We start from the raw sequence: 23687 nt of genomic DNA on the forward strand, positions 1-23687 counted from the left end.
TATAGTAAAAACTAGTAAGTTTTCTACAGGCGAAAAAATATATGACATCAGGCAATTTATTAATTGCAAATCTGATAATATAATTTATCTACTTTACTGTCCATGTCCCTTGTATTATACAGGGAAAACCAAGAGAATATTGAAGGATAGGGTGACAGAACACCGTAATGACATTATTAATGCAAGAGAAGGCATTATAAATAGTAACATAGCCCTGCATTTCAAATTATGCCATAACTGTTCCACTGATGACTTAAAGGTTATAGGTATTGAAAGATGTTCTCTACATGGTAGGGGTGGAGATATTGATAATCTATTACTCAGGAAAGAAGTGGCATGGATTTTTCGATTAAAAACATTGTCACCAAATGGCTTGAATGAAAAATTAGACTTTGCCCCCTTTCTATAAAAGTTAAATAAAATAATGAAATCTTATTGGTTTTTCTTTTTAAAAAATAAAAAATCTTAGAAAGATAGAGTTATAAAACATATATATATACTTGTTCTTACTCCCACTGTTTGTCTCGCGCAGGATTGGCCTTGCTGGAAATGATAAGAAATTTGATATATAGTGCAGACATTAAACTTTAATTTTGATACTACATATTAACAAGCATTTAAATATCTGATATGTTGCCATAATGTTGCTGATTCGTGTGGCTATGATGTGAACCAATGATCTCACTGGTTACATCTGAGAAGTAACTAACACTGTTTCATTTTGCACTGAGGATACTTTCACCAATCCAAGGAAAGGGCAGAGTATAAATAAAGCGCACATGGAGTTGTTTAGTATACGCCCTGAGGAAGCCCCAATGACACCTGGTCACGTGGGGGGTGAAACGGCCGTTGGCGTGTGACGTCATTTGCACAGCTGAGAACCAGCCCCTGATTGATACTTGATGCAGCACACAGCGTTTCTAACTACAGCAAGCAAGCACCGCATCCGGATCTGGCACCAAGCTTAAAAGGAGAAGGTCTACAGACGCAACTAAGTGATTTGTAAAGTATTCATGGACTTACGAGTCTGCAATGGAATGTACTTTTCTGGAAAATGCACTTAAGTTGATATACTTAAGCTTTAAAATACAATCATGGAGGATGTGACAAGTTCCATTTAATACATTGTATATACTGCTTGCACTATATAAGTATTCTTACTAACGCTGTGATTACACATTTTTTATTAGAGATACATAGATCCCTATTGAGTACTAAGGTAGCCGGAACCTCTGTTAACATTGGTGCTACCCTCTGGTCAGGGTGTTGTGATCTCAATACTAATGTGTAAATATATAAGTATGTAATTCTTTGTTACATTGTTATATTTAAGCACAAAAGTAACTGGCATAGATCCTAATTTCTTTCTCAAGGTAACAAGACTCCTGACTTGTTTAGTGTTACCCTCTGAGATAGGTGTTGTCATTTCCGTTTTGTGTATCATATGAGTGATTACGCATGGATCCCCAGTATTATCCATGGTAGCAGATTCCTGTTGGCTGACAGGGCTACCCCCTGGTAGGGGTGTTGCTTAATAACTCAAAAGTCTATATTATGGCTTGTACCTGCATCATATCAACCTGAGAGAGCTGGCCAGCTTTATCTTTGTACTTATTGTACTGAATACATTTTTGATTTAATTTACACTTTTTATTTTTTGTCTGCATAAATAAAATTATTTTATTCTTAACTAAACTGTGTGGTTTTGGTTTAGGGGACCCAGAAGTTGATTGTTTGCGTGGAAGCCTGTAACACCTATTTCTTAAATAATCACTATATGTGTGTATAGCACACAATAACTATACGGAGTGCTGAAATCCCTGCCCTTTTTTGGAGAGAACACTACTGTGATCTCTTCAGATTTTTCTTCCTTAAAAGCTGTAAAAATATATATATATATATATACATACAGATAAATATATATACACATACACACACACAGCCACTCTAGCTTTATTTATGGGCACTTCTATATGTTTGAAAGTTTATCTATATATGTTTTTAAATAAATATATGTAATTTATGCATTTGTGCAATTAGTATGTAGATGTATACATGTACAATTTGTATTGTAACCACTAGGAGGAACAGTTTCATTGTATTTTATGACCATTTAAATAAGTTAAGCAGGGGTGGGGTATTGTATACCTGTGCCTATATAAGGGAGATGTGTTTCCAGTATGTACATTATATACAGTATATATCCAGTATGTATATTATAATCCACCCAATAAATGGGTAGATTATAAAGTTTTGGTGAGTGCTGCTGTCTCATTGGACTGTGATTACGTTGGAGAGTTTGGTGTGGAGCCATTGACAGATCTGCACCACTTAAATATACCTTTGTGCTTTATCTCTTTTTGGATTATTTATGACGGATGTATCTTAAATACTCTCTTAAGCAGAAGCCAATTCTTGCCTAATTTCTGCAGTTCACAGCCCAGGAGTGAACAATTTTGAAGCAAACTCTCAGTCTTTTCATCCAGGGAAATGGTCTCTTCATCAGGATTTTTTCAATCTTATTGTGGATCTTTGGGGTCTTCCAAATATAAACCTGATGGCCTCTCATTTGAACAACAAATTCCGCAGGTATGTCGCGAAGTCCAGGGATCCTCAAGCAGTGGATGTTCTAGCAGTTCAATGGTAATATCAGCCTGCTTATGCGTTTCCTCCTCTTGTTCTTATTCTCAGTTATTTCCAAAATAAATCAAGAAGCCTTTTGTAATCCAGTGTAGCCTCGCTGGATTTGGTATGCCGATCTCGTTTAGATGTACAATTGGACATTTGGACCAGATCCGGTAGAGTCCCATGAGTAAAGGATCATGGACCCACCACCATGAAAGAAAGGAATTTTTCAGGTAAGCATAAATTATGTTTTTGTTATATACTGGTCAGACCTTAGAGATCATCTTGTCGAATGTGGCCTACCATTTGAGTAAACCTGTTGCAAATTTACACCAAATTATACGGTTTCAGCAGTATCTTTAATGCCGTCCACGCATAAATCTTCTGATTTGACCTTGTATAGCCTAAGTAGCGTAATGCTGTGAAACATCATTAAAGAAAACAAAATCTAGGCAATATTGCCTTCACTTTCAGGAAATATTAAAGGGACATTAAACACTTTGAGATGGTAATATAAAATGATAAACTGTATATATAAAACAAACTCTGCAAAATAATTTCATTATTTAGTTTGTCCCCTTTTCCTGTAATTCCATTCTGAAATTGTGAGCTTTTCAGTTCCTGTTAGAAATGAAAGTGCAGAACACTGTTCTGTTCCACACAGACATTGGCTGCACACTAATGACCAATTTATAACGGTCCCTTATTGGCCACAGCATGGAAGGTAACCTAAGTTACAACATGGCAGCGCCCAATGCTTTATAGACACCAAATATTGACAAAATCAGTGTAAAGTTTTAAACAGATGATGAATACATCTACATGTTTTTCTCAGATAAATCTTTTCTTTGAATGCTTCATTCTATTTAGCATTTATTTTGTTTAATGCCCCTTTAAAGGCAAAACATAAGAATCACACATTTCTTAAATTACTAAGCCAAAAATTCCAAAACGGCAACTGAACATTTACAGCAATTTTGTACAGCTTAGAAAGGATTGAAGAGCATATGCTAAGTGGAAAATGTCCTTGTATACACATTTGTGAGCACTGCACTTGTAAAAAACAGAATTTATGTTTACCTGATAAATTACTTTCTCCAACGGTGTGTCCGGTCCACGGCGTCATCCTTACTTGTGGGATATTCTCTTCCCCAACAGGAAATGGCAAAGAGCCCAGCAAAGCTGGTCACATGATCCCTCCTAGGCTCCGCCTACCCCAGTCATTCGACCGACGTTAAGGAGGAATATTTGCATAGGAGAAACCATATGGTACCGTGGTGACTGTAGTTAAAGAAAATAAATTATCAGACCTGATTAAAAAAACCAGGGCGGGCCGTGGACCGGACACACCGTTGGAGAAAGTAATTTATCAGGTAAACATAAATTCTGTTTTCTCCAACATAGGTGTGTCCGGTCCACGGCGTCATCCTTACTTGTGGGAACCAATACCAAAGCTTTAGGACACGGATGAAGGGAGGGAACAAATCAGGTCACCTAAATGGAAGGCACCACGGCTTGCAAAACCTTTCTCCCAAAAATAGCCTCAGAAGAAGCAAAAGTATCAAACTTGTAAAATTTGGTAAAAGTGTGCAGTGAAGACCAAGTCGCTGCCCCACATATCTGATCATCAGAAGCCTCGTTCTTGAAGGCCCATGTGGAAGCCACAGCCCTAGTGGAATGAGCTGTGATTCTTTCGGGAGGCTGCCGTCCGGCAGTCTCGTAAGCCAATCTGATGATGCTTTTAATCCAAAAAGAGAGAGAGGTAGAAGTTGCTTTTTGACCTCTCCTTGTACCGGAATAAACAACAAACAAGGAAGATGTTTGTCTAAAATCCTTTGTAGCATCTAAATAGAATTTTAGAGCGCGAACAACATCCAAATTGTGCAACAAACGTTCCTTCTTTGAAACTGGTTTCGGACACAGAGAAGGTACGATAAGCTCCTGGTTAATGTTTTTGTTAGAAACAACTTTTGGAAGAAAACCAGGTTTAGTACGTAAAACCACCGTATCTGCATGGAACACCAGATAAGGAGGAGAACACTGCAGAGCAGATAATTCTGAAACTCTTCTAGCAGAAGAAATTGCAACTAAAAACAAAACTTTCCAAGATAATAACTTAATATCAACGGAATGTAAGGGTTCAAACGGAACCCCCTGAAGAACTGAAAGAACTAAATTGAGACTCCAAGGAGGAGTCAAAGGTTTGTAAACAGGCTTAATTCTAACCAGAGCCTGAACAAAGGCTTGAACATCTGGCACAGCTGCCAGCTTTTTGTGAAGTAACACAGACAAGGCAGAAATCTGTCCCTTCAGGGAACTTGCAGATAATCCTTTTTCCAATCCTTCTTGAAGGAAGGATAGAATCTTAGGAATCATAACCTTGTCCCAAGGGAATCCTTTAGATTCACACCAACAGATATATTTTTTAAAATTTTGTGGTAAATCTTTCTAGTTACAGGCTTTCTGGCCTGGACAAGAGTATCGATAACAGAATCTGAGAATCCTCGCTTCGATAAGATCAAGCGTTCAATCTCCAAGCAGTCAGCTGGAGTGAAACCAGATTCGGATGTTCGAACGGACCCTGAACAAGCAGGTCTCGTCTCAAAGGTAGCTTCCAAGGTGGAGCCGATGACATATTCACCAGATCTGCATACCAAGTCCTGCGTGGCCACGCAGGAGCTATCAAGATCACCGACGCCCTCTCCTGATTAATCCTGGCTACCAGCCTGGGGATGAGAGGAAACGGCGGGAACACATAAGCTAGTTTGAAGGTCCAAGGTGCTACTAGTGCATCCACTAGAGCCGCCTTGGGATCCCTGGATCTGGACCCGTAGCAAGGAACTTTGAAGTTCTGACGAGAGGCCATCAGATCCATGTCTGGAATGCCCCACAGCTGAGTGACTTGGGCAAAGATTTCCGGATGGAGTTCCCACTCCCCCGGATGCAATGTCTGACGACTCAGAAAATCCGCTTCCCAATATTCCACTCCTGGGATGTGGATAGCAGACAGGTGGCAGGAGTGAGACTCCGCCCATAGAATGATTCTGGTCACTTCTTCCATCGCTAGGGAACTCCCCCCTGATGGTTGATGTACGCAACAGTTGTCATGTTGTCTGATTGAAACCGTATGAACTTGGCCCTCGCTAGCTGAGGCCAAGCCTTGAGAGCATTGAATATCGCTCTCAGTTCCAGAGTATTTATCGGTAGAAGAGATTCTTCCAGAGACCAAAGACCCTGAGCTTTCAGGGATCCCCAGACCGCGCCCCAGCCCATCAGACTGGCGTCGGTCGTGACAATGACCCACTCTGGTCTGCGGAATGTCATCCCTTGTGACAGGTTGTCCAGGGACAGCCACCAACGGAGTGAGTCTCTGGTCCTCTGATTTACTTGTATCTTCGGAGACAAGTCTGTATAGTCCCCATTCCACTGACTGAGCATGCACAGTTGTAATGGTCTCAGATGAATGCGCGCAAAAGGAACTATGTCCATTGCCGCTACCATCAACCCGATTACTTCCATGCACTGAGCTATGGAAGGAAGAGGAACAGAATGAAGTATCCGACAAGAGTCTAGAAGTTTTGTTTTTCTGGCCTCTGTCAGAAAAATCCTCATTTCTAAGGAGTCTATTATTGTTCCCAAGAAGGGAACCCTTGTTGACGGAGATAGAGAACTCTTTTCCACGTTCATCTGAGAAAGGCCAGGACAATGTCCGTGTGAGCCTTTGCTTGAGGAAGGGACGACGCTTAATCAGAATGTCGTCCAAGTAAGGTACTACAGCAATGCCCCTTGGTCTTAGCACAGCTAGAAGGGACCCTCGTACCTTTGTGAAAATCCTTGGGGCAGTGGCTAATCCGAAAGGAAGCGCCACGAACTGGTAATGCTTGTCCAGGAATGCGAACCTTAGGAACCGATGATGTTCCTTGTGGATAGGAATATGTAGATACGCATCCTTTAAATCCACCGTGGTCATGAATTGACCTTCCTGGATGGAAGGAAGAATAGTTCGAATGGTTTCCATCTTGAACGATGGAACCTTGAGAAACTTGTTTAAGATCTTGAGATCTAAGATTGGTCTGAACGTTCCCTCTTTTTTGGGAACTATGAACAGAATGGAGTAGAACCCCATCCCTTGTTCTCTTAATGGAACAGGATGAATCACTCCCATTTTTAACAGGTCTTCTACACAATGTAAGAATGCCTGTCTTTTTATGTGGTCTGAAGACAACTGAGACTTGTGGAATCTCCCCCTCGGGGGAAGTCCCTTGAATTCCAGAAGATAACCTTGGGAGACTATTTCTATCGCCCAAGGATCCAGAACATCTCTTGCCCAAGCCTGAGCGAAGAGAGAGAGTCTGCCCCCCACCAGATCCGATCCCGGATCGGGGGCCAACATTTCATGCTGTCTTGGTAGCAGTGGCAGGTTTCTTGGCCTGCTTTCCCTTGTTCCAGCCATGAATTGGTCACCAAGCTGGCTTGGCTTGAGAAGTATTACCCTCTTGCTTAGAGGACGTAGCACTTTGGGCTGGTCCGTTTCTACGAAAGGGACGAAAATTAGGTTTATTTTTTGGCTTGAAAGGCCGATCCTGAGGAAGGGCGTGGCCCTTACCCCCAGTGATATCAGAGATAATCTCTTTCAAGTCAGGGCCAAACAGCGTTTTCCCCTTGAAAGGAATGTTAAGTAGCTTGTTCTTGGAAGATGCAGCAGCCGACCAAGATTTTAACCAAAGCGCTCTGCGCGCCACAATAGCAAACCCAGAATTCTTAGCCGCTAACCTCGCCAATTGCTAAGTGGCGTCTAGGGTGAAAGAATTAGCCAATTTGAGAGCATTGATTCTGTCCATAATCTCCTCATAAGGAGGAGAATCACTATCGATCACCTTTATTAGCTCATCGAACCAGAAACATGCGGCTGTAGCGACAGGGACAATGCATGAAATTGGTTGTAGAAGGCAACCCTGCTGAACAAACATCTTTTTAAGCAAACCTTCTAATTTTTTATCCATAGGATCTTTGAAAGCACAACTATCCTCTATGGGTATAGTGGTGCGTTTGTTTACAGTGGAAACCGCTCCCTCGACCTTGGGGACTGTCTGCCATAAGTCCTTTCTGGGGTCGACCATAGGAAACAATTTTTTAAATATGGGGGGAGGGACGAAAGGAATACCGGGCCTTTCCCATTCTTTATTAACAATGTCCGCCACCCGCTTGGGTATAGGAAAAGCTTCTGGGAGCCCCGGCACCTCTAGGAACTTGTCCATTTTACATAGTTTCTCTGGGATGACCAACTTGTCACAATCATCCAGAGTGGATAATACCTCCTTAAGCAGAATGCGGAGATGTTCCAACTTAAATTTAAATGTAATCACATCAGGTTCAGCTTGTTGAGAAATGTTCCGTGAATCAGTAATTTCTCCCTCAGACAAAACCTCCCTGGCCCCATCAGACTGGGTTAGGGGCCCTTCAGAAATATTATTATCAGCGTCGTCATGCTCTTCAGTATCTAAAACAGAGCAGTCGCGCTTACGCTGATAAGTGTTCATTTTGGCTAAAATGTTTTTGACAGAATAATCCATTACAGCCGTTAATTGTTGCATAGTAAGGAGTATTGGCGCGCTAGATGTACTAGGGGCCTCCTGAGTGGGCAAGACTCGTGTAGACGAAGGAGGGAATGATGCAGTACCATGCTTACTCCCCTCACTTGAGGAATCATCTTGGGCATCATTGTCATTGTCACATAAATCACATTTATTTAAATGAATGGGAATTCTGGCTTCCCCACATTCAGAACACAGTCTATCTGGTAGTTCAGACATGTTAAACAGGCATACACTTGATAACCAAGTACAAAAAACGTTTTAAAATAAAACCGTTACTGTCACTTTAAATTTTAAACTGAACACACTTTGTTACTGCAATTGCGAAAAAACATGAAGGAATTGTTCAAAATTCACCAAATTTTCACCACAGTGTCTTAAAGCCTTAAAAGTATTGCACACCAAATTTGGAAGCTTTAACCCTTAAAATAACGGAACCGGAGCCGTTTTTATATTTAACCCCTTTACAGTCCCTGGAATCTGCTTTGCTGAGACCCAACCAAGCCCAAAGGGGAATACGATACCAAATGATGCCTTCAGAAAGACTTTTCTATGTATCAGAGCTCCACACACATGCAGCTGCATGCCATGCTGTTCTCAAAAACAAGTGCGCCATACCGGCGCGAAAATGAGGCTCTGACTATGATTAGGGAAAGCCCCTATAGAATAAAGTGTCTAAAACAGTGCCTGCTGATATTATTTTACAAAAAATACCCAGATTAAATGATTCCTCAAGGCTAAATATGTGTAAATATGATCGATTTAGCCCAGAAAATGTCTACAGTCTTAATAAGCCCTTGTGAAGCCCTTATTTACGATCGTAATAAACATGGCTTACCGGATCCCATAGGGAAAATGACAGCTTCCAGCATTACATCGTCTTGTTAGAATGTGTCATACCTCAAGCAGCAAGAGACTGCTCACTGTTCCCCCAACTGAAGTTAATTGCTCTCAACAGTCCTGTGTGGAACAGCCATGGATTTTAGTGACGGTTGCTAAAATCATTTTCCTCATACAAACAGAAATCTTCATCTCTTTTCTGTTTCTGAGTAAATAGTACGTACCAGCACTATTTGAAAATAACAAACTCTTGATTGAATAATGAAAAACTACAGTTAAACACTAAAAAACTCTAAGCCATCTCCGTGGAGATGTTGCCTGTACAACGGCAAAGAGAATGACTGGGGTAGGCGGAGCCTAGGAGGGATCATGTGACCAGCTTTGCTGGGCTCTTTGCCATTTCCTGTTGGGGAAGAGAATATCCCACAAGTAAGGATGACGCCGTGGACCGGACACACCTATGTTGGAGAAACAAATTATAAACCAAAAAGTACAATTGTGGAATCATACCCTCCCTTACCTTTTGCAATTTTCTGAGCTGTTTCTAAAATAGTGATGGCAGCTGGATAGGCTCTTCCGCTAACAGAAGACATGAATGGTGTCATACCTCTGGCATCCCTTGAAGAAAATGATAAAAATAGATAAGATTGCAATACAAGTATGATTGTAAGTTCCCACGGCCCTCTATTGACAATTTGACATTTTTACATTTAAATGAATTGTACCCATGCACAGCACTGTGGAATATGTATTATAATAACAATAATAATATCAATAATATTAAATATAAAGCATGTGCAAACTCTGGTTCAAAACAGATTAATTAGGCCAGGAGTAAAGATAGACAAAAGTGTTTAAAGGCATGAGTCATTTTGATAGAAAATATATTAATATAAAAGGGAGCATGCGTAATCTACATTTGTTCAATGATTAAACTTTAGCAAAAACATAAATTATGCTTACCTGATAAAAAAAAATTTCTTCTGACGGGGAGAATCCACAGCTGCATTCAATACTTTTGGGAATTCAGAACTTGGCCACCAAGAGGAGGCAAAGACCCCCCACCACCACCACTTCCCTCATCCCCCAGTCATTATGCCAAGGGAACAAGGAACAGTAGGAGAAATAGGTGAAAAAAAGGTGCCAGAAGAATAAACTAAAACATGGCCGCCCCCCTACAAAAAAACGTGGGTGGGGAGCTGTGTACTTTCCCCGTCAGAAGAAAAGAAAATAATCAGGTAAGCATAATTTATGTTTTTCTTCTTAAACAGGGAGAGTCCACAGCTGCATTCATTACTTTTGGGAAAACAATACCCAAGCTATAGAGGACACTGAATGTAAAAAAAAGGGCAGGTAGACAAGGCAGCCCATTCGAAGGGCACCACAGCATGAAATAACCCAAACCAAACTAAAACTGCTGTACAGAGCAGAACATAAAAGGACTGAAAGGTCTAAGTAACTGTCCAACAGTTAAATCCAGCAAGGCCCAGATAGAAACCGCTCAACATTGCTAGATTCCACCGAGCACTAAGTCCCCGAAGAGACAAGTCCTGCTGGATCCAAGCCCGTACAAATTACACATATTCCCAGAAGGGAAAAGGAAAGAAAAAAAATCTCAACAAGAGATCTAAAATCTCAGCGACTAGGGTAAAGAGGAAATAGAGAATAAACTCCGACGACCAACCAGAAGTAAGGGAGGGGAAAAAAATCCCTACCCATATCTGAACGAAAGGGCAAATGACCAAGGACCGTCCCAATCAAACCCAGAGGAACAAGGCCGATCCCATAACTCACACAGAGTGCAGTTTGCACTCATGAAAGAGCGATAGAGGAATGAACCGATATTCCCCAGAACTGCTAAAAATTAGCACCATAAGCACCTATCGTGCGCCAGATGAAACTCTTGGCTTTCACACTACAACACAAGACTAGTAGACACCAGTCACAAACACTAGCCTATCAAGCTAGGAACTGCACCAGGAAACTCCCACAGAGGGAACCCTCTAGGAAGTGCAAGAACCCATTCCCTCCCAGGCAAAAAGAGGGAAAACAGGAAACATCCATCCAAAACCCAGCAGAAAACAGCTCCCTGTTTAAAGTTAAAAAAAACTCAGCTAAGCTCCACCTATGGAGAGATCTCAAGATCTGGAGAAGAACACGGTCAAAGCTGGACCAAGCCAATAGGTCTCAAACCATTCCAGTATAACCAGCCCCAACACCTGGATTCGAACCAACAACCCTTGAGGTGCAGAGCCCCAAAACCAACCATTAGGCTACATGGACTGCTTCATCGAGGCAATGGATCCAGCACCAAAAAGGACTGGAATGTCCAAGGGTAAATTCCCCGTTCATAAATGACTAAACGCTATCCAAGGGTAGGCAAACCCTGAACATATGTAACCAGACTGGCATGCTAAACCACCAAGCCAGAACAGTACAATCTCGGGTCCCATACCCAGAACCCTTCCCTACAAGGTATACTCCCAGACAAAGGAAGACCACAATGAACAACAGTGTTAGCACAATACCAGAATCCGCCCCTACATGACACTGTACACACAAGGCAGAGGGGCCCCCCTCCGTGCATCAGGCGGATTACTATGGTATATCCTGATCCCCCTAAGGGGAGAGAAAATGAAAGACAACTGCTCACTCACCCACAGGCACGAAGCATATGTCATCCTGCAAAAACAGAACCGACTCAAAAGGCACCATCTGGCTGCAACAGCCAGAAGCCAAACAGCCAGCGAGCCCACCAATAAAGTGGAAAGGCTGTAATAATTTATGCTTACCTGATAAATTTGTTTCTTTTTAGACACGAGGAGTCCACGGATTTCAGACTTACTTGTGGGATTTCACCTCCAGGTCAGCAGGAGGCAGCAAAGAGCACCACAGCAGAGCTGCTAAATATAGCTCCTCCCCTCCCTCCCACTCCAGTCATTCGACCGAAGTTAGGAAGAGAAAGAAAAAGCCAAGATGCAGAGGTGTCTGAAGTTTACAAAAATTAATAACCTGTCTCAAAGAACAGTGCGGGCCGTGAACTAATCGTGTCTAAAAAGAAACAAATTTGTCAGGTAAGCATAATTTTTTTTTCTTTTTAAAGACACGATGAGTCCACGGATTTAATCCTTACTTGTGGGATACAATAGCAAAGCTAGAGTACACAGATGATAAGGGAGGGACAACCTAAATGGAAGACACCACTGCTTGAAGAACCTTTCTCCCAAAAGCAGCCTCAGCCGAGGCAAAAGTATCAAATTTGTAAAATTTTGAAAAAGTGTGAAGAGAAGACCAAGTTGCAGCCTTGCAAATCTGTTCTACAGAAGCTTCATCTTTGAATGACCATAAGGAATAAACAGCCCTAGTGGAATGAGCCGTAACTGTCATGAGGCTGCTCTCCAGCAGTTTCATATGCAAAAACAGAATTTATGTTTACCTGATAAATTTCTTTCTCCTACGGTGTGTGTCCGGTCCACGGCTTCATCCTTACTTGTGGGATATTCTCATTCCCTACAGGAAATGGCAAAGAGAGCACAACAGCAGAGCTGTCCATATAGCTCCCCCTCTAGCTCCGCCCCCCAGTCATTCGACCGACGGTTAGGAGAAAAAGGAGAACCATAGGGTGCAGTGGTGACAGTAGTGTACAAAAACAAAAATTTTAAACCTGACTAAAAGCCAGGGCGGGCCGTGGACCGGACACACCGTAGGAGAAAGAAATTTATCAGGTAAACATAAATTCTGTTTTCTCCTACATTGGTGTGTCCGGGTCCACTGCTTCATCCTTACTTGTGGGAACCAATACCAAAGCTTTAGAATACGGATGAAGGGAGGGAGCAAGTCAGGGAACCTAAACGGAAGGCACCACTGCTTGTAAAACCTTTATCCCAAAAATAGCCTCCGAAGAAGCATAAGTATCGAATTTGTAAAATTTGGCAAAAGTATGGAGAAGACCACGTCGCTGCCTTACAGATCTGTTCAACAGAAGCCTCGTTCTTGAAGGCCCATGTGGAAGCCACAGCTCTAGTAGAATGAGCAGTAATTCGTTCAGGAGGCTGCCGTCCGGCAGTCTCATAAGCCAATCGGATGATGCTTTTTAACCAGAAGGAAAGAGAGGTAGCAGTAGCTTTCTGACCTCTCCTCTTACCAGAATAGACGACAAACAATGAAGATGTCTGTCTGAAATCTTTTGTTGCTTCTAAATAGAATTTTAAAGCACGAACCACATCTAGATTGTGTAACAAGCGTTCCTTTTTAGAAACTGGATTAGGACACAGAGAAGGAACAACTATCTCCTGGTTAATATTCCTATTGGAAACCACTTTTGGAAGAAAACCAGGTTTGGTACGAAAAACAACCTTATCTGTATGGAACACCAGATAGGGTGAATTACACTGCAAAGCAGACAATTCAGAAACTCTTCTAGCAGAAGAAATAGCAACCAAAAACATAATTTATGTAAGAACTTACCTGATAAATTCATTTCTTTCATATTAGCAAGAGTCCATGAGCTAGTGACGTATGGGATATACATTCCTACCAGGAGGGGCAAAGTTTCCCAAACCTCAAAATGCCTATAAATACACCCCTCACCACACCCACAATTCAGTTTAACGAATAGCCAAGAAGTGGGGTGATAAAGTGCGAAAGCATATAAAATAAGGAATTGGAATAATTGTGCTTTATACAAAATCATAACCACCACAAAAAAAGGGCGGGCCTCATGGACTCTTGCTAATATGAAAGAAATGAATTTATCAGGTAAGTTCTTACATAAATTATGTTTTCTTTCATGTAATTAGCAAGAGTCCATGAGCTAGTGACGTATGGGATATGACTACCCAAGATGTGGATCTTTCCACACAAGAGTCACTAGAGAGGGAGGGATAAAATAAAGACAGCCAATTCCTGCTGAAAATAATCCACACCCAAAATAAAGTTTAACGAAAAACATAAGCAGAAGATTCAAACTGAAACCGCTGCCTGAAGTACTTTTCTACCAAAAACTGCTTCAGAAGAAGAAAATACATCAAAATGGTAGAATTTAGTAAAAGTATGCAAAGAGGACCAAGTTGCTGCTTTGCAGATCTGGTCAACCGAAGCTTCATTCCTAAACGCCCAGGAAGTAGAAACTGACCTAGTAGAATGAGCTGTAATTCTCTGAGGCGGAGTTTTACCCGACTCAACATAGGCAAGATGAATTAAAGATTTCAACCAAGATGCCAAAGAAATAGCAGAAGCTTTCTGGCCTTTTCTAGAACCGGAAAAGATAACAAATAGACTAGAAGTCTTACGAAAAGATTTCGTAGCTTCAACATAATATTTCAAAGCTCTAACAACATCCAAAGAATGCAACGATTTCTCCTTAGAATTCTTAGGATTAGGACATAATGAAGGAACCACAATTTCTCTACTAATGTTGTTGGAATTCACAACTTTAGGTAAAAATTCAAAAGAAGTTCGCAACACCGCCTTATCCTGATGAAAAATCAGAAAAGGAGACTCACAAGAAAGAGCAGATAATTCAGAAACTCTTCTGGCAGAAGAGATGGCCAAAAGGAACAAAACTTTCCAAGAAAGTAATTTAATGTCCAATGAATGCATAGGTTCAAACGGAGGAGCATGAAGAGCTCCCAGAACCAAATTCAAACTCCAAGGAGGAGAAATTGACTTAATGACAGGTTTTATACGAACCAAAGCTTGTACAAAACAATGAATATCAGGAAGAATAGCAATCTTTCTGTGAAAAAGAACAGAAAGAGCAGAGATTTGTCCTTTCAAAGAACTTGCGGACAAACCCTTATCTAAACCATCCTGAAGAAACTGTAAAATTCTCGGTATTCTAAAAGAATGCCAGGAAAAATGATGAGAAAGACACCAAGAAATATAAGTCTTCCAGACTCTATAATATATCTCTCGAGATACAGATTTACGAGCCTGTAACATAGTATTAATCACAGAGTCAGAGAAACCTCTTTGACCAAGAATCAAGCGTTCAATCTCCATACCTTTAAATTTAAGGATTTCAGATCCTGATGGAAAAAAGGACCTTGTGACAGAAGGTCTGGTCTTAACGGAAGAGTCCACGGTTGGCAAGAGGCCATCCGGACAAGATCTGCATACCAAAACCTGTGAGGCCATGCCGGAGCTACCAGCAGAACAAACGAGCATTCCTTCAGAATCTTGGAGATTACTCTTGGAAGAAGAACTAGAGGCAGAAAGATATAGGCAGGATGATACTTCCAAGGAAGTGATAATGCATCCACTGCCTCCGCCTGAGGATCCCGGGATCTGGACAGATACCTGGGAAGTTTCTTGTTTAGATGGGACGCCATCAGATCTATTTCTGGAAATTCCCACATTTGAACAATCTGAAGAAATACCTCTGGGTGAAGAGACCATTCGCCCGGATGCAACGTTTGGCGACTGAGATAATCCGCTTCCCAATTGTCTACACCTGGGATATGAACCGTAGAGATTAGACAGGAGCTGGATTCCGCCCAAACCAAAATTCGAGATACTTCTTTCATAGCCAGAGGACTGAGTCCCTCCTTGATGATTGATGTCTGTCTGAAAACAAATGAACGATTCTCTCTTCAGAAGAGGCAATAACTGAAGAGCTCTGAAAATTGCACGGAGTTCCAAAATATTGATCGGTAATCTCACCTCCTGAGATTCCCAAACTCCTTGTGCCGTCAGAGATCCCCACACAGCTCCCCAACCTGTGAGACTTGCATCTGTTGAAATTACAGTCCAGGTCGGAAGCACAAAAGAAGCCCCCTGAATTAAACGATGGTGATCTGTCCACCATGTTAGAGAGTGTCGAACAATCGGTTTTAAAGATATTAATTGAGATATCTTCGTGTAATCCTTGCACCATTGCTTCAGCATACAGAGCTGAAGAGGTCGCATGTGAAAACGAGCAAAGGGGATCGCGTCCGATGCAGCAGTCATAAGACCTAGAATTTCCATGCATAAGGCTACCGAAGGGAATGATTGTGACTGAAGGTTTCGACAAGCTGCAATCAACTTTAGACGTCTCTTGTCTGTTAAAGACAGAGTCATGGACACTGAATCCATCTGGAAACCCAGAAAGGTTACCCTTGTCTGAGGAATCAAAGAACTTTTTGGTGAATTGATCCTCCAACCATGATCTTGAAGAAACAACACAAGTCGATTCGTATGAGATTCTGCTAAATGTAAAGACTGAGCAAGTACCAAGATATCGTCCAAATAAGGAAATACCACAATACCCTGTTCTCTGATTACAGACAGCAGGGCACCGAGAACCTTTGTAAAAATTCTTGGAGCTGTAGCTAGGCCAAACGGCAGAGCCACAAATTGGTAATGCTTGTCCAGAAACGAGAATCTCAGGAACTGATAATGATCTGGATGAATCGGAATATGCGGATATGCATCTTGTAAATCTATTGTGGACATATAATTCCCTTGCTGAACAAAAGGTAAGATAGTCCTTACAGTTACCATCTTGAACGTTGGTATCCTTACATAACGATTCAATATTTTTAGATCCAGAACTGGTCTGAAAGAATTCTCCTTCTTTGGTACAATGAAGAGATTTGAATAAAACCCCATCCCCTGTTCCGGAACTGGAACTGGCATAATTACTCCAGTCAACTCTAGATCTGAAACACATTTCAGAAATGCTTGAGCTTTTACTGGATTTACTGGGACACGGGAAAGAAAAAATCTCTTTGCAGGAGGTCTCAACTTGAAACCAATTCTGTACCCTTCTGAAACAATGCTCTGAATCCAAAGATTGTGAACAGAATTGATCCAAATTTCCTTGAAAAAACGTAACCTGCCCCCTACCAGCTGAGCTAGAATGAGGGCCGCACCTTCATGTGGACTTAGAAGCAGGCTTTGCCTTTCTAGCTGGCTTGGATTTATTCCAGACTGGAGATGGTCTCCAAACTGAAACTGCTCCTGAGGATGAAGGATCAGGCTTTTGTTCTTTGTTGAAACGAAAGGAACGAAAACGATTATTAGCCCTGTTTTTACCTTTAGATTTTTTATCCTGTGGTAAAAAAGTTCCTTTCCCACCAGTAACAGTTGAAATAATGGAATCCAACTGAGAACCAAATAATTTGTTACCCTGGAAAGAAATGGAAAGTAAAGTTGATTTAGAAGCCATATCAGCATTCCAAGTTTTAAGCCATAAAGCTCTTCTAGCTAAAATAGCTAGAGACATAAACCTGACATCAACTCTGATAATATCAAAAATGGCATCACAGATAAAATTATTAGCATGCTGAAGAAGAATAATAATATCATGAGAATCACGATGTGTTACTTGTTGCGCTAAAGTTTCCAACCAAAAAGTTGAAGCTGCAGCAACATCAGCCAAAGATATAGCAGGTCTAAGAAGATTACCTGAACACAGATAAGCTTTTCTTAGAAAGGATTCAATTTTCCTATCTAGAGGATCCTTAAACGAAGTACCATCTGACGTAGGAATAGTAGTACGTTTAGCAAGGGTAGAAATAGCCCCATCAACTTTAGGGATCTTGTCCCAAAATTCTAATCTGTCAGACGGCACAGGATATAATTGCTTAAAACGTTTAGAAGGAGTAAATGAATTACCCAAATTATCCCATTCTTTGGAAATTACTGCAGAAATAGCATTAGGAACAGGAAAAACTTCTGGAATAACCACAGGAGCTTTAAATACCTTATCTAAACGTTTAGAATTAGTATCAAGAGGACCAGAATCCTCTATTTCTAAAGCAATTAGTACTTCTTTAAGTAAAGAACGAATAAATTCCATTTTAAAATATGAAGATTTATCAGCATCAACCTCTGAGACAGAATCCTCTGAACCAGAGGAATCATCAGAATCAGAATGATGATGTTCATTTAAAAATTCATCTGTAGGGAGAGAAGTTTTAAAAGATTTTTTACGTTTACTAGAAGGAGAAATAACAGACATAGCCTTCTTTATGGATTCAGAAACAAAATCTCTATATTATCAGGAACATTCTGCACCTTAGATGTTTAAGGAACTGCAACAGGCAATGGTACTTTACTAAAGGAAATATTATCTGCTTTAACAAGTTTGTCATGACAATCAATACAAACAACAGCTGGAGGAATAGCTACCAAAAGTTTACAGCAGATACACTTAGCTTTGGTAGATTCAGCACTTGACAGCGATTTTCCTGTAGTATCTTCTGACTCAGATGCAACGTGAGACATCTTGCAATATGTAAGAGAAAAAACAACATATATATAAAGCAAAATTGATCAAATTCCTTAAATGACAGTTTCAGGAATGGGAAAAAATGCCAAAGAACAAGCTTCTAGCAACCAGAAGCAATAAAAAATGAGACTTAAATAATGTGGAGACAAAAGTGACGCCCATATTTTTTCGCGCCAAATAAGACGCCCACATTATTTGGCGCCTAAATGCTTTCTGGCGCCAAAAATGACGCAACTTCCGGCGACACGTATGACGCCGGAAACGGAAATAGAATTTTTGCGCCAAAAAAGTCCGCGCCAAGAATGACGCAATAAAATGAAGCATTTTCAGCCCCCGCGAGCCTAACAGCCCACAGGGAAAAGTCAAATTTTAAGGTAAGAAAAATGTTAAATTAAAATGCATTATCCCAAATATGAAACTGACTGTCTGAAAATAAGGAAAGTTGAACATTCTGAGTCAAGGCAAATAAATGTTTGAATACATATATTTAGAACTTTATAAACAAAGTGCCCAACCATAGCTAGGAGTGTCACAGAAAATAAGACTTACTTACCCCAGGACACTCATCTACATATAGCAGATAGCCAAACCAGTACTGAAACGAGAATCAGCAGAGGTAATGGTATATATAAGAGTATATCGTCGATCTGAAAAGGGAGGTAAGAGATGAATCTCTACGACCGATAACAGAGAACCTATGAAATAGACCCCGTAGAAGGAGATCACTGCATTCAAATAGGCAATACTCTCCTCACATCCCTCTGACATTCACTGCACGCTGAGAGGAAAACCGGGCTCCAACTTGCTGCGGAGCGCATATCAACGTAGAATCTAGCACAAACTTACTTCACCACCTCCATCGGAGGCAAAGTTTGTAAAACTGAATTGTGGGTGTGGTGAGGGGTGTATTTATAGGCATTTTGAGGTTTGGGAAACTTTGCCCCTCCTGGTAGGAATGTATATCCCATACGTCACTAGCTCATGGACTCTTGCTAATTACATGAAAGAAAACAAAACTTTCCAAGATAGTAACTTAATATCTATGGAATGTAAAGGTTCAAACGGAACCCCTTGAAGAACTGAAAGAACTAGATTTAGACTCCACAGAGGAGTCACAGGTCTGTAGACAGGCTTGATTCTGACCAACGCCTGTACGAACGCCTGAACATCTGGCACAACTGCCAGACGTTTGTGTAACAAGACAGACAGAGCAGATATCTGCCCCTTTAAAGAACTAGCTGACAGACCTTTCTCCAAACCTTCTTGGAGAAAGGAAAGAATCTTTGGAATTCTAATTTTACTCCATGAGTAACCCTTGGATTCGCACCAATAGAGATATTTCTGCCATATCTTATGGTAAATTCTCCTGGTTACAGGCTTTCTGGCCTGAACCAGAGTATCTATAACTGATTCCGAAAACCCACGCTTAGATAGAATCAATCGTTCAATCTCCAAGCAGTCAGCTGCAGAGAAACTAGGATCGGATGTTCGAATGGGCCTTGCACTAGAAGGTCATGTCTCAATGGTAGCTTCCATGGTGAAACCGATGACATATTCACCAGGTCTGCATACCAAGTCCTGCGTGGCCACGCAGGAGCTATTAGAATCACCGAAGCCTTCTCCTGATTGATCCTGGCTACTAGCCTGGGGAGTAGAGGAAACGGTGGAAAGACATACGCTAGATTGAATGACCAAGGCGCCACCAATGTCGCCTTGGGATCCCTGGACCTGGACCCGTAGCGTGGAACCTTGGAATTCTGACGAGACGCCATCAGATCCAGATCTGGAATGCCCCATAGTTGAGTTAACTGGGCAAAGACCTCCGGGTGAAGTTCCCACTCCCCCGGATGGAAAGTCTGACGACTCAAATAATCCGCCTCCCAGTTGTCTACTCCTGGGATGTGAATTGCAGATAGATGGCAGGAGTGATCCTCCGCCCATTTGATGATCTTGGATGCTTCTCTCATCGCCAGGGAACTCTTCGTTCCTCCCTGATGATTGATGTACGCTACAGTCATGTTGTCCGACTGAAATCTTATGAACTTGGCCTTCGCTAGTTGAGGCCAAGGCAGGAGCGTATTGAATATCGCTCTTAATTCCAAAATGTTTATCGGGAGAAGAGATTCTTCCCGAGACCATAGACCCTGAGCTTTCAGGGAGTCCCAGACCGCGCCCCAGCCTAGGAGACTGGCATCGGTCGTGACAATGATGCACTCTGGTCTGCGGAAACTCATTCCCTGCGACAAGTGATCCTGAGCCAACCAGCAGAGAAGCGAGTCTCTGGTTTCCTGGTCCATCTGTATCTGGGGAGACAAGTCTGCATAATCCCCATTCCATTGCTTGAGCATGCACAATTGAAGTGGTCTTAGATGAATTCTGGCAAATGGGACAATGTCCATTGCCGCCACCATTAGACCTATAACCTCCATGCACTGAGCCACAGACGGCTGAGCAATGGCATGAAGAACTCGACAAGCTATTGAGAGTTTTGACTTCCTGACCTCCGTCAGAAAGATTTTCATTTCTGCTGAATCTATTATTGTTCCCAGGAAGGGAACCCTTGTGACCGGGGACAGAGAACTTTTTTCTACGTTCACCTTCCACCCGTGAGACCTTAGAAAGGCTAGAACAATTTCCATATGAGCCTGGGCTCTGGGAAGAGACGACGCCTGTATTAAGATGTCGTCTAGGTAAGGCGCTACTGCAATGCCCCGCGGTCTTAGTACCGCTAGAAGTGACCCTAGCACCTTTGTGAAAATTCTTGGAGTGGTGGCCAACCCGAAGGGAAGGGCCACAAACTGGTAATGCTTGTCCAGAAAGGCGAATCTTAGGAACTGATGGTGATTTTTGTGGATTGGAATATGCAGGTATGCATCCTTTAGGTCCACAGTAGTCATATATTGACCTTCCTGGATCATAGGCAGAATTGTTCGAATTGTTTCCATCTTGAAAGAAATTTGTTTAGGATTTTTAAGTCCAGAATTGGCCTGAACATTCCCTCCTTTTTGGGAACTACAAACAGGTTTGAGTAAAAACCCAGTCCTTGTTCTGCTTTTGGAACTGGGTGAATCACTCCCATTTTGAAAAGGTCTTCTACGCAATGTAAGAATGCCCGTCTCTTTGTCTGGTCTGAAGACAAGCGAGAAAGATGAAACCTTCCCTTTGGTGCAAGGTCCATGAATTCTAGGAGATACCCCTGAGAGACAATCTCTAAAGCCCAGGGGTCTGGAACATCTCTTGCCCAAGCCTGAACCAAGAGAGAGAGTCTGCCCCCCACCAGATCCGGTCCCGGATCGGGGGCTATCCTTTCATGCTGACTTGGTTGGAGCAGCAGGCTTCTTGGCCTGTTTTCCCTTGTTCCAGCCTTGCAATGGTTTCCATGCTGGTTTGGACTGGGATGCGTTACCCTCTTGTCTAGAGGCTGTAGAACTAGAAGCCGGTCCGTTCCTGAAATTGCGAAAGGAACGAAAATTAGACTTATTTTTTGCTTTGAAAGGTCTATCCTGTGGAAGGGCATGGCCCTTTCCCCCAGTGATGTCTGAAATAATCTCTTTCAATTCTGGCCCGAATAGGGTCTTACCCTTGAAAGGAATATTAAGTAATTTATTTTTGGACGAGACGTCCGCCGACCAAGATTTTAGCCAAAGCGCTCTGCGCGCCACTATTGCAAAACCTGAATTTTTCGCCGCTAATTTCGCTAATTGAAAAGCGGCATCTAAAATAACATAATTTATGCTTACCTGATAAATTTATTTCTCTTGTAGTGTATCCAGTCCACGGATCATCCATTACTTATGGGATATATTCTCCTTCCCAACAGGAAGTTGCAAGAGTCCACCCACAGCAAAGCTGCTATATAGCTCCTCCCCTAACTGCCATTACCAGTCATTCGACCGAAAACATGCAGAGAAAGGAAAACCATAGGGTGCAGTGGTGACTGTAGTTTAATGGAAAAATTACCTGCCTTAAAGTGACAGGGCGGGCCGTGGACTGGATACACTACAAGAGAAATAAATTTATCAGGTAAGCATAAATTATGTTTTCTCTTGTTAAGTGTATCCAGTCCACGGATCATCCATTACTTATGGGATACCAATACCAAAGCTAAAGTACACGGATGATGGGAGGGACAAGGCAGGTACTTAAACGGAAGTTACCACTGCCTGTAAAAAACCCTTTCTCCCAAAAATAGCCTCAGAAGAAGCAAGGTATCAAATTTGTTAAATTTGAAAAAGTATGAAACGCAGACCAAGACTCCGTCTTGTAATCTGTTCAACAGAAGCCACATTTAAAAAAGGCCCAAGTGAAAACCACAGCTCTAGTAGAATGAGCTGTAATCCCTTCAGGAGGCTGCTGTCCAGCAGTCTCATAAGCTAAATGAATTATGCTTTTTAACCAAAAAGACAGAGAGGTTGCTGAAGTCCTTTGACCTCTCCTCTGTCCAGAATAGACAACAAACAAGGTGAATGTTTGATGAAAATCTGTAGTAGCTTGTAAGTAAAACTTTAAAACACGAACCACGTCCAAATTGTGTAATAGACGTTCCTTCTTTGAAGAAGGATTAGGATACAAGAATGGAACAACAATCTCTTGAGTGATATTCTTGTTAGATACCACCTTAGGTAAAAACCCAGGTTGGTACACAGGACTACCTTATCCGTACGGAGAACCAGATAAGGAGAATCACATTGCAACGCAGATAACTCGGAGACTCTATGAGCCGAGGAAATAGCTACCAAAAAGGAACTTTCCAAGATAGAAGTTTGATATCTATGGAATGAAAAGGTTCAAATGGAACTCCTTGAAGAACCTTAAGAACCAGCTTTAAGCTCCATGGCGGAGCAACATTTTTAACCACAGGCTTGGTTCTAACCAAAGCCTGACCAAATGCCTGAACGTCTAGAATACCTGCCAGATGCTTGTGCAAAAGAATAGACAGAGTAGAAATCTGTCCTTTTAAAGAACTAGCTGACAACCCTTTTCTCAAAATCATCTTGGAGAAAAGATAATATCCTGGGAATCCAGACTTTACTCCATGAGTAACCCTTGGATTCATAACAATAAGATATTTACACCATATCTTATGTTAAATTTTCCTAGAGACAGGCTTTTATGCCTGTATTAAGGTATCAATTACTGACTCGGAGAAGCCATGCTTTGATAACATCAAGCGTTCTGTCTCCAGGCAGTCCATCTCAGATTAGTTATATTTAGATGGTTGAAAAGACCCTGAGGTAGAGGGTCCTGTCTCAGAAGCAGAGACCGTGGTGGAAAGGATGACATGTCCACCAGATCTGCATACCAGGTCCTGCGTGGCCACGCAGGCGCTGTCAAAAGCACCAAAGCACTCTCCTGCTTGATCTTGTGCAAACCCCTCCGGAGGGAATTCCCACTCCCCCGGATGAAAAGTC

General features: G+C 41.8%; 1 protein-coding gene across 1 annotated transcript in view; it reads right to left on the reverse strand.

Moving 5' to 3' along the window:
* The window catches only part of UBR5 (ubiquitin protein ligase E3 component n-recognin 5), an 877374-nt gene that overhangs the window by 339274 nt on the left and 514413 nt on the right, over nucleotides 1–23687 (reverse strand). Inside the window, exon 21 of the mRNA XM_053715922.1 lies at nucleotides 9580–9743. Coding sequence (XP_053571897.1) covers nucleotides 9580–9743 — 164 coding nt within the window. The remainder of the gene's footprint in view (nucleotides 1–9579; nucleotides 9744–23687) is intronic.

Source organism: Bombina bombina, chromosome 5 (genome assembly GCF_027579735.1).
Source record: "Bombina bombina isolate aBomBom1 chromosome 5, aBomBom1.pri, whole genome shotgun sequence".
NCBI lineage: Eukaryota > Metazoa > Chordata > Amphibia > Anura > Bombinatoridae > Bombina > Bombina bombina.